At 41.3% G+C, this 16,761-nt stretch overlaps 1 protein-coding gene and 1 long non-coding RNA gene across 2 annotated transcripts in view; one reads left to right on the forward strand and one right to left on the reverse strand.

Annotated features, from left to right (window-relative positions):
• Positions 1-1,436: 1,436 nt before the first annotated feature.
• On the forward strand, positions 1,437-11,295 carry iscua (iron-sulfur cluster assembly enzyme a). Its single transcript, XM_078227039.1, has 5 exons — positions 1,437-1,587; positions 5,310-5,423; positions 6,629-6,739; positions 7,543-7,621; positions 9,325-11,295. Exons 1-5 carry the CDS (start codon positions 1,501-1,503, stop codon positions 9,387-9,389), a joined length of 456 nt encoding a protein of 151 aa, XP_078083165.1. The 5' UTR covers positions 1,437-1,500; the 3' UTR covers positions 9,390-11,295.
• LOC144502770 (uncharacterized) overlaps positions 8,324-16,761 on the reverse strand; it is an 83,324-nt gene continuing 74,886 nt past the window's right edge. Inside the window, exon 2 of the long non-coding RNA XR_013499382.1 lies at positions 8,324-8,670. This is a non-coding gene — a long non-coding RNA (uncharacterized LOC144502770). The remainder of the gene's footprint in view (positions 8,671-16,761) is intronic.

Genomic DNA, 16,761 nt, shown 5'->3' on the forward strand with positions numbered 1-16,761 from the left:
GCGTTTGACATAATCCCGCATAAGAGATCATTGTGCAAGATTGAAGTGCATGGGACTGGGGGAAGTGTATTGAGATGGATAGAAAACTGTTTGGCAGGGAGGAAACAAAGAGTAGGAATTAATAGGTGCTTTTCAAATTGGCAGGCAGTAACTAGTGGGGTGCCACAGGGATCAGTGCTGGGACCCCAGCTATCCACAATATATATTAATGATTTGGATGAGGGAACAAAATGTAACATCTCAAAGTTTGCAGATGGTACCAAGTTGGGTGGGAGGATGAACTGTGACGAGGATGCAGAGATCCTTCAGAATGATCTGGACAGGTTGGGTGAATGGGCAAATCAATGGCAGATGCAGTATAAATTGGATAAATGTGAGGCTATTCACTTTGGAAGCAAAAACAAGAAGGCAGATTATTATCTGAATGACTGTAAATTGGGAGAGGGGGGTGTGCAGCAGGACCTGGGTATCCTTGTGCACTAGTCGTTGAAGGTAAGCATGCAGGTGGTAAAGAAGGCAAATGGTATGTTGGCCTTCATTGCGAGAAGTTTCAAATACAGGAGCAGGGATGTGTTGTTGCAATTATACAGGGCCTTGGTGAGGCCACACCGAGAGTATTGTGTGCAGTTTTGGTCTCCTTTTCTGAGGAAGGATCTCTGCTCTCGAGGGACTGCAGCAAAGGTTTACCAGGATGATTCCGGGGATGGCGGGACTGATGTATGAGGAGAGATTGACTAGGTAAAATAGTTTTCGCTGGAGTTCAGATAAATGAGGGGAGATCTCACAGACACTTATAAAATTCTAACAGGCCTAGTCAGGGTAGATGCAGGGAGGATGTTCCTGATGGTGGTGGATTTCAGAACCGGGGGTGGGAGGATTCAGGGTAGACCATTTAGGATGGGGAGATGAGACATTTCTTCACGCAAAGAGTGGTGAGCCTGTGGAATTCATTACCACAGGAAGTAGCTAATGTCAAAACATTGAATGTATTCAAGAGGCGGTTGGACATAGCACTTGGGGCGAATGGGATCAATGGTTATGGGGAGAAAGTAGGATTAGGCTATTAAATTGGACGATCAGTAATGAATGGCGGCGGAGCAGGCTCGAAGGGCCAAATGGCCTCCTCCTGCTCCTTTCTTCTATGTTTCTGACCCCACGTATTTACCGGGCTAATCCCCCTGACACTAAGGGTCAATTTAACATGGCCAATCGACCTAACCTGCACAACTTAGTTGTGTTTTTATATAATGGAATTACTGGTCCATCTTTTGCAATTGATTGCATTGTTAGTAAGACCAGGGGGAAGTTGGAACATACTGCTCTCCCCCCCCCCCCCCCCCCAACGACGGTTGGAGGTTGCCATGGTGATTGGGCGCGGTGACGTCTCGCAACGGCGTGGCCCGTTCCTTTGTGACTCTGGATGACGCAATCGCGTCGCCCCTCGGGCCGTGACGTTAGGGCGGACGGGAGGCTTGTGACGCAGTCGGGTCTCGGGCAGCGATGGCGGCGGTGGCAGCTTCGTGTCCTCTCTTCCTGCGCCTTGTGCTCCGGGCTCGCTCACCCCTCGCCGCTGCCTATCACAAGAAGGTAAAAGCGGCCTGTACGAATGGGAACGACAAGCGGTGGGATTCGAGGGTCTCCCGCGCCCAGCATGAGTGCGTCGGGAGGTTTCCCGTCGCATTTTGGGTCAGAACCAGCGCGGGGCTAAGGCTGGGATTAATCAGGAGGCCTTCATCAACCATTCCCCAGGACTGACACCCTGATAGAGATTATTAATCATGGGGCATTAACCCAGGACTGACACCCTGATAGAGATTCATAGAAATCATAGAAACCCTACAGTACAGAAAGAGGCCATTCGGCCCATCGAGTCTGCACCGACCACAATCCCACCCAGGCCCTACCCCCATATCCCTACATATTTACTCACTAATCTCTCTAACCTACACATCTCAAGACACTAAGGGGCAATTTTTTTAGCATAGTCAATCAACCTAACCCGCACATCTTTGGACTGTGGGAGGAAACCGGAGCACCCGGAGGAAACCCACGCAGACACGAGGAGAATGTGCAAACTCCACACAGACAGTGACCCGAGCCGGGAATCGAACCCAGGTCCCTGGAGCTGTGAAGCAGCAGTGCTAACCACTGTGCTACCGTGCTGCCCTTTATTAATCAAGGGGCATCAACCAACCCTTCCCTAGGACTGACACCGATAGAGATTAATCAGGAGGCCTTAACCAACCCTTCCCTTTCTCAGGACTGACACCCTGAAATTGTCATGTGAACTAATGGAGTAATCCTGTGTTTGCTGTCTTGACCTGTTTCCAGCATTCTCTGCTAAAGATGTATAGCTTGGGTAAATGAGTAAATGTGCAGGGCTATGGAAATAGGGCGGAGGGGAGATTTCTTTTGTAGAGTCGGGGCAGGCTCATTGGGCCAAATAGCTGTTTTCTGCACTGTAGGGATTCTATGGTTAAAGGAAAAATGAGTAGATGGGAGGAGGAGTGTGTGTTTTGGATGGGGTTGGGGGGGAGGGGGTGGAGTTGTGGATAGGGTTGGCGGGAGGGCGAAAGATTGGAATAGATGTGTAAAGAGAAAAGAAAAACTTGCATTTATGACCACCGGATCTCTCAAAGCAGTTTACAGCCAATTAAGTACTTGTCTGGTCATGGTTGTCATGTCGGAAACAGTAGCCAATTTGTGCATACAAACTCAATTCAATTGAGTTTCCTTTTATTGTCTATACAATCCATTTTGGGTTTATTGCTTGTTTGCTAATGAAATTTTTAAATTATCCTATTAAGGATTTAATTACAATATGTATTAACTATTTCAACATTTGTATGTTCTTGTCCGTACATAAAATTCCTGTTCTTATAGTGAAGGACACAGATGAGTTTAGGAGCTGATTGTCCTACATCTGAGGGATTGCAGCCTTGCAATTGAGGAATAAATATTGACCAGAGCACTGTGGATAATGTCCTTGCTCTTTGGAATAGTCACAGTAAGAAGTCTCACAACACCAGGTTAAAGTCCGACAGGTTTATTTGGTAGCAAAAGCCACTAGCTTTCGGAGTGCTGCTCCTTCGTCAGCTAAGTGGGAGTTCTGTTCACAAACAAGGCATATAAAGACACAAACTCAATTTACAAAATAATGGTTGGAATGCGAGTCTTTACAGGTAATCAAGTCTTAAAGGTACAGACAGTGTGAGTGGCGAGAGTGTTAAGCACAGGTTAAAGAGGTGTGTATTGTCTCCAGACAGGACAGCCAGTGAGACTCTGCAAGTCCAGGCAAGCTGTGGGGATTACAGATAGTGTGACATGAATCCAATATCCCGGTTGAGGCTGTCCTCATGTGCAGAACTTGGCTATCAGTCTCTGCTCAGCGACTCTGCGTTGTCGTGAAGGCCGCATTGGAGAACGCTTACCCGAAGATCAGAGGCCAAATGCACGTGACCGCTGAAGTGTTCCCCAACAGGAAGAGAACGCTCTTGCCTGGTGATTGTCGAGCAGCGTTCATTCACCCGTTGTCGTAGCGTCTGCAAATCCCACAACAATAGCATTGCTGCAACTGCCTCAGTACTCAACGTCGACAACTGCCAGTTTCCAGATGCAATTTTACAACTCATCCGCTTCATCCTGGACCACAATGTCTTCACCTTCAACAACCAGTTCTTCATCCAGACACACGGAACAGCCATGGAGACCAAATTCGCACCTCAATATGCCAACATCTTCATGCACAGGTTCGAACAAGACCTCTTCACTGCACAGGACCTTCAACCGATGCTATACACTAGATACATTGATGACATTTTCTTCCTTTAGATTCATGGTGAACAATCCCTGTAACATGACATCAACAAGTTCCATCCCACCATCAGACTCACCATGGACTACTCTCCGGAATCGGTTGCATTCTTGGACACACGCATCTCCATCAAGGACGGTCACCTCACACTGTGAACAGAACTCCCACTTACCTGACGAAGGAGCAGCGCTCCAAAAGCTAGTGGCTTTTGCTACTAAATAAACCTATTGGACTTTAACCTGGTGTTGTGAAACTTCTTACTGTGTTTACCCCAGTCCAACGCCGGCATCTCCACATCATGACTACTTTGGAATAGTGGCTTTGGTTTAACATATCTTTCAAAAGGTGGCAGCACCAACAGTGCAGCATTCCCTTAGGACTGCACTTGAGCATCGACCTTGATATTTATGTCCAAGTCCTGCAGTGAAACTTAAACCCACAACCTTCTGGCACAAATAAGGTTCTCCCAACTGAGTCATGGATGACACCATAAGATATAAGAATGGCAATTGTATGGAGAATGAAATTGGTGTGGGCTGATGTGGAAAATGGCAGAGGTCTGCAGATGATGGGCGAATTTCTGTAGAGATGGAACTTCAATATCTGAAGGTGCTTAATTAATAGGGAAGCATTTGTACCTTATGGTACAGGGCCCAGATACTCAATGTTGCAGAGGGTAGCCATTAGCATGTAATCAGCTCTCTTTGGGTGCTTATGAAAACAGAAGTAAATTGGAGCAGACAGTCTTTTTGATCAGTGTTTGCTTTCATGTGATGTTGATATGCACTTAGAATTCTGCAGTGAAGTTTTGGTCTTGCTTTTCTGAGCTAAGCGTGAAGACTACCTTCATATCTGTAGTAGAGGGATTGTTTATTCTTTCAGAAAGTCTGAACGTTGGCTAGGCCAGTATTTATTGCTCTTTCCTAACTCCCCTTGAGAAGGCGGTGGTGAGCTGCCTGCTAGAATTGCTGCAGGCCCTATGATGTCGGAACACTCACATTGCAGCTCGGAAGGGAGTTTCAGGACTTTGACCCAATGCTGGTGAAGGAAGGGCGACATCACTCTAAATCAGTGATGTGTGGCTTGAGGTAGTGGTGTTCCCACTCATTCGTTGCTCTTGTCCTTCGAGGTAGTGGCGGTCTGACAGTGCTGTCGAAGGAGCCTTGGTGAGTTGCTGCAGTGCATTTGTTAATGGAACACATTGCTGCCACTGGGTTGCCAATCAAACTAGCTGCTTTGCCCTGGTTAGTGTCAAGCTTCTTGTGTTGTTGGAGCTGCACTCATCCAGGTATTCCATCAGGCTTCTGACATGTATCTCTAGTAAAGTTGCTTGTCAGCCTTTCAAATGAATGCTGCATTATGTGAGGGGAATCTTGGAAAAGAGAGAATTGACTTTCAGATTTTTATGTTACTAATTATAAGCTGTTGGTAAAATTTTACTTTGTAGTTAAAATATTTCTTCAAGTTATGATTTATTCCCATTCCTTCTGTACAGGTAGTCGATCACTATGAGAATCCCAGAAATGTTGGATCCTTGAATAAGAATTCAAAGAATGTTGGGACAGGCCTGGTTGGTGCACCAGCTTGTGGTGATGTCATGAAGCTGCAGGTAAACTTGTTACATGTAATAAAGGGGCACCCTCATCAGTTTTGTTTCCAGTATGGTTGTGTGTTAAATGGATATGAATGGATCCAAGTTTCAACAAGGGTGCAACAATTGGCCCAAGTGAGTTAAAAGTTAGGATTCCTATTGATATGCCATCAAATGATCCCTGTTGAAAGCATGCAGTGGTAAGGAAAGGGATCTGTATAACTTTGTAGGTTTGTAGGTTTTAAGAAAAAAAGGCCACATCAAATGGCAACGGGTAGCATGCCTGTGGAGCCATTCTTCGAGTTGGTGTCTTCGAATGAGAGACACAGTTGGACAGGAAACCAATTAGTAATATCACATCAGAAACCATCAAGTCTTTTAAATGTCTTTGAAGTTTGTGAGATATTTCTAGAAATAACTTTTTTTGGGGGGGATGATGCTACATCAAATGCTATTTGTTGCAGAATGATTTTTTAAAAATCTTCTATTAAATTTAAGCAGTTTAAATTGAAAGTAATTGTTGGATTACCTGTATTCTTGCTGCTTGGATCCAGTGGTATATCTCAACAAAGCAGTAACGTCCAACACCAAATGATATGGGGTATTTGTGGATTTTGCAGATTGACACAATGTTGTTTCAGCTGACATTTATAGGAGTGAACACCTACATATGTCTGGTTCTCTCAATGATGGGAACTAGTATAAAGTCAAAACATCTTTTCCCAGTTTAGTGGTGCTGTGACTTCAAAGAAGATTTGCTTTTCTGTATTCAGGGTTGCTTTATTACATCACTTAATGTTTGACCTAGTTGAACAGCCACAGTGATAAATTTTCTGGAGGATTCTTTCATTTTGTAACTATTAGTCCTATTTCATCTTGTTTGATCTGGAATCCTCCAATATTTTAATAGATGCACCATTTCCTAATTATGTTGCCTGTCCCGTGGGATATTTCAAGCCAGTTTATCCCCGAAAGGTCAGGATGACATTGAGGGCAAATGGCTCCTCTCCTCTGAGTGTCTCCTGCTGGTGTGGGGAGATTACAAATATATGGCTGTTCTTTCTCCCCAATTACCCCCTTGAAGTTGCAGTTTGGAATGTTTGATACAATTCTGCCTGATTAATGCTCTGATAGTGATTTTCATTTCAAGTGTTGTGATAGAGTTAATAACTTGGAGGGCAAAAATTATAGCTTGTTTACATTTGACTATTTCTCTTCTGTAGATTGAAGTGGACGAAAATGGGAAAATTGTTGAAGCAAGATTTAAAACATTTGGCTGTGGATCTGCAATTGCTTCTAGTTCACTCGCTACAGAATGGGTGAAAGGGAAAACGGTAAAGATACTTAACCTTCAAACTGTCTTTAGTCTACGAAGTACCTCAGTGAAAATGTTACAGAAGGAACCAAAATGCTCTTTTTTTTGGGACTAAACTAATAAAATTAAATACTAATCTGTCATAGGTTTGTAATGACCCATGGCATTAGTCTCTCATCAACAGATGATTTATGTTGACAAATAATCTTCTCCCCAATTCCAGTTTATCTAACATCCCATGACTAGTCCATTGTATGTTTCTGAGATTTTGTAAAATACATTGTGAATACATGGTATTTCCTTTCACCACAGCAACACAGAGTGTCCCTAGCTACATATTCAATGAGGTAAAAGTACAGCTTCTCTCTCATAGATGGAGATTTAATAATCGGATTGCTGGTGCCAAGATCTCCAAAACTAACACTTAAAAGTAGGACAGGAAATTACTTGTTAATTTGGCAATGAATGGTAGGGATGCAAGTTCACTTGCTCTCATTTGCTTCCTTGTGAAAAATGCATTGTACTTTCTGATCGGAGTGGGAACCTTGTGTATGCTGATGTACCATTGCACTATACAATGGAGCAACATAGTAAAATATCATTAAAATAGAACCTATGGCATGGAGACAGGCCCTTTGGCCCAAACTGGACCATGCCCATCTAAGCTTACTGCATTTGGCCCATATCCCTCTAAACCTTTCCTAACCATATTAGACATGTTTCTGCTGCATTTTGTAAAATAATTGTCCGTTTTACTATATTTTTGTACCTCATGGTTCCATACTCAGGTTGAAGAAATCATTGGCCTTTGTTCAATTGCAGGTTGATGAAGCCTTGACAATTAAGAACACAGATATTGCTAAGGAGTTATGTCTTCCTCCAGTCAAACTGCACTGCTCAAGTAAGTTTGGATTCATTTTATAGTGACACAAATCAGATGTGACAGTTGTTTGGCAGAAACAGCTTGAATTTGTATGGTGCATTTGCTATTTAAACACATCTCAAAGCTTCAGAATTGAAGGAAATCAAACCTGAATAGCAGTAACTGAGAAATTGGGGAGGGGTGAAGGCCAGGTTCAAGAGGTAAGTTTTTAAAACTTCTGATGGTAGTAGGGTGGATGGATTGGGGGAGAAAATACCAGAGTTGGGCAAGGTGATTGAAGGCTGTCACCAGTGGCAGAAAAGAGGAAACTTGATAGAAAGCGGAGGGTGCCGTTTTGAGATCCTAAATGTCTCCCCTCCTAATACTTTCTGCTTTGGCTCAACATTCAGTTTTGTTTATTTAATGCCCAAAGTTTCCTTTTTGAAACATCTTTTATGCTAAGGTTACTACACAGATTGACAATGGAAGAAGTGAGTTTCGACGACAGATAACAATGTGGTTTGCAGCTTTTTATTTGGTTTTGAGAAGGACTCGAGTTAAGAGAAACCAGGAAGGAGCGGTAATGAGGCACTGAGGTTGTTTGGGGAAGGCAGCTTTGGCCGCCTTCCTGTTATGGTGCAGAAAATTCTACCTCATCCACAAATTGATGCCATATAGCCAGGCAGATAACGCAGTGATAATTGGATCCCAAACCTGATGAAGTACGACACTAGACACAAATCATTTGATAGGTTTATTTACAGATTGCAGCATCACATAAGTCTGCCTCAGACCTACTAACAGAATCCTTTTATACTCTGCTGGTATAAAGGTGGGGAAAAAGTGGGCTAATATTTTTTTTAAATTAACAAATTGAATTAAAAGTGAGCGCCCTTTTTTAAAGAGAGAATCCCTTTATAAGTGCTCTGAGTACTCAATTAAACAATAGCTAACATACCATTAAAAGGGAGGAGAAGCTGAGTGAACTTGTCATCTGAAAGCTGATTACATGTTGATGATGTTGCTGGTAGGTTTATCAACAGAAGACGATGAAACATTCCAGCGGACCAGAGGCAATAGTGCAAACTCTGAAAGAGAAGTTATTAAACAAAGCTTTGTTAGCAGATGAGTGTTTAACTTCATTTGACCTTACCCTATTTGAGAGGAGTTAACCCACTTAAAGTTGGCAGAATGTTACGCAAAAGCATTTGTGGCGAGGCATTAGCTATTACTGTTGATTTCTATATGAAAGTGTTGATAATGCAATAACGGTGCAGGAATGTGTTGCTAACAGTTTAGGTAACCTGCTTAATATAATTCCACTTACACCCTCACTGTGCTGACTGAGTGATTTAAATGGTAGCACTTGTGTTTCTGTTTCAGAAGCTTTTAGGTTCAAGGTCTAATACAGGACATTACATATTCTTGACTGACCTTTTAGTGCAGTTATTTTCCTTTACTTAAAGGTGAAGGCAGTAGTCATGTTGGCTTTTGTCAGTTGGCACAATTGTCCTTGAAATGAAAGAATTCTGTCTTGATGTTGCAACGCCAAAACTTATGACATAAAGCCATTCCATTGGCTTGGGTTTGACCTTTCTACAGAATATATAAACTCCATTATGGCCAGTATTGTTCGAAGCAGGTTCAAGTTAGTGAAAATGTGGGGCTCATTTCCTTTCTTAGATACAGTCAAGTAGACGTGAGTTTAAGCTACACAATTTGATTCCTTCTCTTTGTTTCAGTGCTGGCAGAAGATGCAATCAAAGCTGCTCTGGCTGACTACAAAGTGAAACAACAAAATAAGTAAAAGGATTCTAACTACAAATAGCCAATGTCATCATGCTTCTCCAGCAACCAAGGGTGCAACTATTATAATAACCCAGTTGTGTTGTAGAATTTCAATAAGCTAAGGGGGAAATCTACTTAGATAAATGTTGCAAAGGCAGTAGCAAACTCAGTTTATTAAATGGACTCTTAATGTGTGATTCAATTTGTTCTTGTACATTATAGAAATTTGTTTTGGAGAAGATGTTCAGTTTCTTGAAGTTTAAGAACATAGATGAAAAGATGTAATTACAAGTTGGTTTAGCTGTACAATGGCCTTGATGGTATATTCATACCTAGAATTATCTATTATAAACATGCAAGTAATTCGTTTATCTGTTGGTTCTTTGTTTGGGTTTCATCATGAGTTACCAACCATTGGGGTACATGTTAATATGGTTCACAACCCATTGGACCACAAGCTCAAATACAACAACTGTCCAGTTCTGTCGGATGAGTTTCTTTCAAGTCTTAGATATCATTCCGAGTGTGGAATAAGAGCTGAAACATAAGCAATCTAATATATTTCATCTTTACCTGCACAGTGCACCTTCTAGAATGACCATCGCATATTTAACTTCCAACATGATCATGAAGATAATTAATTCTGTCATTTTATTTACACGTTGCCAAAGAATTAAGATAAATGATTCACTGATCAATTACATTTATTGTATGATTTCACTTAGCTGTAATACAAGTTGTGTAAATACTCTATTTTAGAGTTGCAGTAATTTGTGGATATTCTAGCAGTCATTGGAAGACAGCGCATTATCTGATTTGTAACGAATTTAAAAGACACCTGTTGCTTATTTTATGGTTTCAAATTGCAATGGTGCCCATTTAAGGAAATATTAACTTTTACATTTGCCATAAATGTGCCATTACTCTTGATATTATAAACAATTATTTAAATAAGCCAGTTGTTGCACTTAAATGTAATATATGGATCATAATTTCATACCAGTTGCTGAATGGTTGTGACCCACAATCCATTTTCAAGTAATGATAGTGATTTTCTCACCCCCCCCCCGCCCCGCCTCAACTGGATGTCAGGCTGGTTCAGCATTTATTTTGAGCGTAGCAGTAAGTGGTTTTGAGGGACTAAATTTCAACGGTGAGGACTGGAAGAGGAGGAAGAGGTATTGCAGGAGGGGCAGAGTACCTTGAGGTAAAGAAGGGATATATGGTTTTATTGATTGGCTTACTGATTAATGAATGAATGAGGAGCAAAGCTTGCATGCAAATCTCAGTCAGCCCATGTGGGTCTGGGAAGAGATCCTTAGATGTTGGGAAGTTTGTGTCCTGTCAGATCTGGTCAGCACTAGGAGGCTTGGAAAATCAGGTGAGCCAGCTAGTAGAGTATGGTATACATTTATTTGCTCATGAGATATTTGAACTTGGTTAAAATGTGATTTGATTATAAATGTTACACATATGCATAAAGCAGCCTAATGATTTACACCCAATCTCATTGCACTGAAGTGTTTTCAGTTTACCTACTAAAAGATTCAAAAAGGGCACACTTGGAAGAGAATAGTTCAGATTGCAAAAGGGCTTATTTGTATGAATAGATATTGAGCAATATGGGCACACAATTCTCTAAAGGTATTCCTCATAATATCTATGGCAAATCTAAAATTTGAAATGGTGACCATGAGTAACCCCACATGTGTTTCTGTTGATTTTTGTACTATACATAAACAGAACAGAGTTCTGTTTTGAATGTAAATTTCCGTTTAAGTTGTAAACAAAGAATGGATAAGATTTGAGACTATATTTAAGCTAGTACAATGAAATTAATGTTTGGCTGATTAACATGTCATTTTATTTTTAAAGGTTACATTTCATGCAAATAACGAGTATAAATAAAATCAACATTTACCTGACTATTGTGCTTAAATTCAAACTTGAAACAGTTTTTGTTCAGTGACAAACATTAGCTCGATTCTAAGTAATGTTTTGTCTTGGAGGGATGAACATCCTCAAATGTGATCCTGTTGCTGAAATATCTAAATCAGCTAATTGTCAATTTTTGCAATGGTTGCAATTGCATTAAGGCTTTACAATTATCAGTGTTCCTTTGGTTCAAGGCCACTCATCAAATTGGGCAGGGGAAATAGAGCCATTTAAAACAAGTGAAGATGAGCACAAGAGATTGACAGAGTCTCTACCTTATTTGCTGATAGCAGCCAAGAAAAAATTGTTCTTGCTGCAACTAGTAGTTGCTAGGTTAGCAATATGTTTAAATACTTAAGGTGATTTCCAACAAAATGCTAATATCAGTAATAACTTGTCCAGCACAAGCAAAATCTGGACTCCAACTTTGAAACTAGATGGAAGTTAAGATAGGTAGGGAAAGTCATCTGTAAAAAGGGAACATCTGAACATTTGGCACCCTGCAATCAAAGTTTAATGTTAAATTAATCTGCTTACTTCAGAGGCCCTTAGCTACAGAGCTCATACATCATTGTATGCAGTTATGATGCAGAAAAGTGCACAGGAGAACTGCTGAAGACATTTACGAAGTACTTGATTCCCTGAAGCTATTAATTTCACTAGAAACTAGATGAAATCTGCCTCTAAATTGTAGCTTTGAGAATTAAGGTGAGAGATTTCTAGAAGGGTTGGAGAATGTGATAAATCGGAAGATTTGCTTCTTGATCCACGACACTGTTTTTCCAGCATTTCTGTATCTAATTCTATTTAGAACCAAGTTATTAATCCAAAGTAAAAGCAAAATACTGAAAATATGAAATAAAAACCAAGTGCTGGAAACACTCAGCAGGTCTGGAGCAGAGAGAGAAAGAGTTAACATTTCAAGTTGAATAAGACTCATCTTCAGAACTGCTGGATGCTTTCTGCAAATAGTGTTCAATGTGAGGAATATGAAGATAGTAGTTTACTTGCCTAAGAGTCCTATTTGACTTTGGGTTTCATCCTGTTTCTCAAGTCCTGTAAGAAGTCTCACAACACCAGGTTAAAGTCCAACAGGTTTATTTGGTAGCAAATACCATAAGCTTTCGGAGAAATAAACCTGTTGGACTTTAACCTGGTGTTGTGAGACTTCTTCCTGTGCTTACCCCAGTCCAACGCCGGCATCTCCACATCTCAAGTCCTGCCAGAGGTGCTGTATATTTCCAGCACGCTTTTTTTATTACAGCAATCTCGGTCAGTCTTCCACTGAAGACAGAAGCCACGTGACGTGATAGTGCTCAACATTGAAACTTGGCCTCAGTGTGATACCTCCAGAAGATAAGTATGAATAGGATGTTGGCAGCTCTGCTGATTTTTAGTAGCAAACAGACATTGGATCTGAAGTTGGTACTGGTGTAGAATGGCAGTGTGTGAATGTGCACTATTGGTTTCAAAGTATACAGTTCTGTAGCAACCATTAATTGCAGCATATTTCTGGTCTATTAAGGGGAAATCAGCTTTAATATTGTGTACACCAGCCTTATCTTGGGTATAAGCATCTAATTTTGTATCAGTAGTGATAAATTTATAAAGTTATAATTGAAGCTGAATCAATATACACACACTTATGGTTGCTACAGAGCAATGGGTATAATTTTAAATAGGGTATTTGAACCAGGTAATTCAGTGTCGATTGCCGTAGTGCCTCCTTCATCTTTATTCGTCGGGCATAGAGTTGTTTTATGATCCATGGTCTGTTTTGAGTGACTCCAGTTGCACATTGGAGAGTTTTAATTTTTCGTTTGTGCATTCAGTATCTGCATCGGTCATGAGTTGCGTGCGTGTGGTTTAAGGTTCCCCGTGAGTTTGACAAACATTCAATACCAGAGACCTTTTGTATCGGGTGGATCACAAGGTGTTTGTGACCACTTTGAAATCCATTCAGCTTTCCAAGCATCATCAAGGTTGGAGTTGCATTATAGAAGGTTAAACACGAGTCCAAAAGGGCTTATGCAACTTGGGAGAAATTATTTATTATTGTCATATGTATGAGTATACGGTGAGTATACTTGCGTGCTATACAAAGCATACTGTACATAGAAAAGGAAAGGGTGTAGAATGTAGTGCTGCAGTGATAGCTAGGGTGTAGAGAAAGATCAACTTAATGAGGTAGGTCCATTCAAAAGTGGCACAGTGATGCTGAATGTTACGTGGGAATATAGTAATAATAATGGGCAACTTCAATTTACATAGACTGGTTAAACCTAATTGGCACTAATGCTATGGAGAACAAATTCCTGGAGGACGAGAGGTGTTTTGGAGCATATGCCGAAGAGCCATAATGATCGGGCTATTTTAGATTTCCTGTAATGTAATGAGAATGGGCTAATTAAGTTTTGTGTGACTATTTCTGGTTCATATCACTGCCCAGTACTCGGTTACAGAATAAACAAAGGACAAAGCACTGGTGCTCCCCAGCTCGTGTTTGCCATTTTTAGAACCAGGTTGACTCTTGTTTTTGTCTTGCTGGCTACTTTCAAGTAATTAAGTTTCAGTTATCGCACGGTTCAGCTTCACGTCCGATGCGGTACAAAAGATCACTTTCAAAGCGCGCTTGGAGTTCCTCTAATCCAGATGGTGTTTGTGTGGCTTGGGTTTGAGCCTCCATTTCTGAAAATGTTCCTCCGTCATTCAGGAGCCTGCAAAAGTTAGATTCTTAGTTGGATGTGGCTAAATGCGTTGCTAGGCTGAATTTCATTGCATTGTCGCCTCTTTATGCAGCTTGTGTAGACACTGAATGTTGGCTTGGCGACTGTACCATGACTTTTCATTGTTGGGGCACTGGGACAAATTGACATTTTTTGCCCAATGGACACGAGTCCATTTATTGCCGTGTGGTCCACAGAGGCAAAGTCTTTAAGGAGGGGGGAAGGAGATGCACGTTGCCGCTGTTTTTTAATCCCGACTGTGTGAGGGACAAGTCAGCTGTACAAAGGCTGTGTTGGTTTTGGATTTCTCCAACAATCCGGTTATCTAGATGCAGTGTAAGGGCTAAAATGAGGTAATAACAGCTGCAATTGGGTGGGGTCCCACTTATTCTTTGGCAATGGCACATGTTAACATACTGAATGAATGAATTCTGCACATGCAACCATAAACATCAAAGTTACACATTGTCTTTGCACGGATCATTAAGGATAAACTTTCTGATTTATATCCCCCCCTGTTTCCAATGTCACTATTTCATCTCTAGCTGTGAAAGACAGGCTGACAACCTGCTCTCAATATATAACCAGGTTGGCTCCAACAGCAAAACAGTGGGACATACCTGGGGCGAGAGCAGCTTCAGCCTCTGTTAACACAGGAGGAATTGCGGGATGAACAGTGGAGTTTGCGAGAGCAGCCAGAATCTGCTGGAACGCTGCAGCATTTAAAGTTGCTGTCTCCTTCATTCATTGATCACAAAGAGCCAGACAGCAACAAATCATGTGTCTTCACCAACTTGGGCAATCAAAAGATCAATTGACCCCGTTCCAGGAAGACCATGTGCCGGAATCCTGATATATGGGATCTTCTTTGCACCATGAAGAGCCAAATATTGTTTGGAAAGTGATTTAATGCTAAAATTATTCTGCTAAACAAGGTTTGAAACATCAATAGAATGAGAATCTATTTCCAGAAGCACTTCGTTAACTTGGCAGCTAAGAGATGAATGTGGAATCTCAGAAAATCAATGAATTAAACTCTCCTTTATAAAATGTTGCTGCGTTTTCAAACTAAAAAAAATTTGGGTGGGGATAACCGGGACTTTGAAGCCAGGGCCTTATATGGGCCGAGGACCCACTCTGACACCGACCTACGTCCCCACCTCCCTCGCCCCCCCCCCCCCCCCCCCCTCACTAAAAGGGTTCAAAGCTTTGAGCTCATCATTGACTCAATCACCACGTCAGACTTGGATTCACTAAGTCAGCCGCACACATTTTCAGCCGCCTTTCCATCGCTCATTCTTTCACCTTCAATCCACATTACTCAATCTCACAAAACACCACTTGCTCCATTCAGGCTTTTCCCTCATAGTCAGGATGTGTATTTTCAACCACAATTCACACTCCCTCTCTGACCAATAACCATTCTAGAGCTGGAACCATTATCATTCTACAGCAGTTGCTCTCAGTCTGCTGTGGAGTCAGGCTTCTGTCGCATCTCATCTTATAGATCACAATGTAGTTACAAATGAGGAAGCCCAATCCATTCATCATCTTTCTTCAAACCTAAATCACCCTGTACCCCCAATCCCTTCTTGTATCTCATGTTCCTTCAATTATCTCAATGTTTTACTTTTACATATTGTGCTGAACAATACCCTGGCTTGAAACATGATTAAACTGGGCCTGAGAAAAGATTTGTAGTTGTCCATTTAAGCAGATGAAATAAGTAAATAAATTAAACAAATATAATACTTGATGCATGAATGGCATTATCTTTAGTATAAGATTTGATTGGATGAAGAAAAGATGTCGGGGTGGTACCAGGATTTGAACCTGGGTCCTTATGCTGTCAAAGCACACGCTCTACCACAGAGCTGTCACCACCCCACCCCCCCACCCCCCCCCCCCCCCCCTAATTGAACCCATTAACAAGTCTTTGCTTATCACTGACGTAATACAATATCAGACTTGGTTTCAGTTGTATTTCCTCCAACCCATTGCTAGTTTTTACATTTCATTTATTGATTTTTTTTTTTCACTTCATCTATCATTTGCCTACCTTTCCTCCCCATAGTTATGTTTCAGGTTGTCATTTGATCCTCTGCTTCCCTCTGTTCTGCCATTTACTCATGATGATCTAATAGTCGCTATTACATTCCCTTTGTCTTTTTTCTAAGACATCTTTGTCAACACCACCACCTCCCCCAAAAGTCTCATCCCAGTTTCTTTGTCTTCAGCTCTGACCAACGGTCACCCGGACTCGAAACGTTAGTTTTGTTTCTTTCTCCACAGATGCTCTCAGACTTGCAGACATTTTCCAGCATTTTCTGTTTTGGCTTCATTTTTTGTGAGACCCAGTCTTGTTCTGGTCTATCACCATTTCATTTCTGCACAAACAATTTTAGCCAAAACATAAAGTCTGGTGTGATCTGTAGGATTTCCCTATCCAAATTGATAGGAATTCTATGTCAATTCTAGTGCAGTGTCACTGAAACATAGGCTAACTGTATAACTTATGCAACCCAAAAGATACACACTCAGATTAAAAATGCTCTGCTTGCCGTCAGGGAGTTTGCTACACATGTTTGAACAGAAAAAGAATTATAAATACCATTTCACTGATCAGAACTGAACACACATTTTAAAATGTGATGGAAAAGGATGACAAGGTTCTACAGTAGCCTCAGATTTATTCAGCATTCTCATACTGGCCCATGAAAAGGCTGTACA

Source organism: Mustelus asterias, chromosome 13 (genome assembly GCF_964213995.1).
Source record: "Mustelus asterias chromosome 13, sMusAst1.hap1.1, whole genome shotgun sequence".
In the NCBI taxonomy this organism is placed as follows: domain Eukaryota; kingdom Metazoa; phylum Chordata; class Chondrichthyes; order Carcharhiniformes; family Triakidae; genus Mustelus; species Mustelus asterias.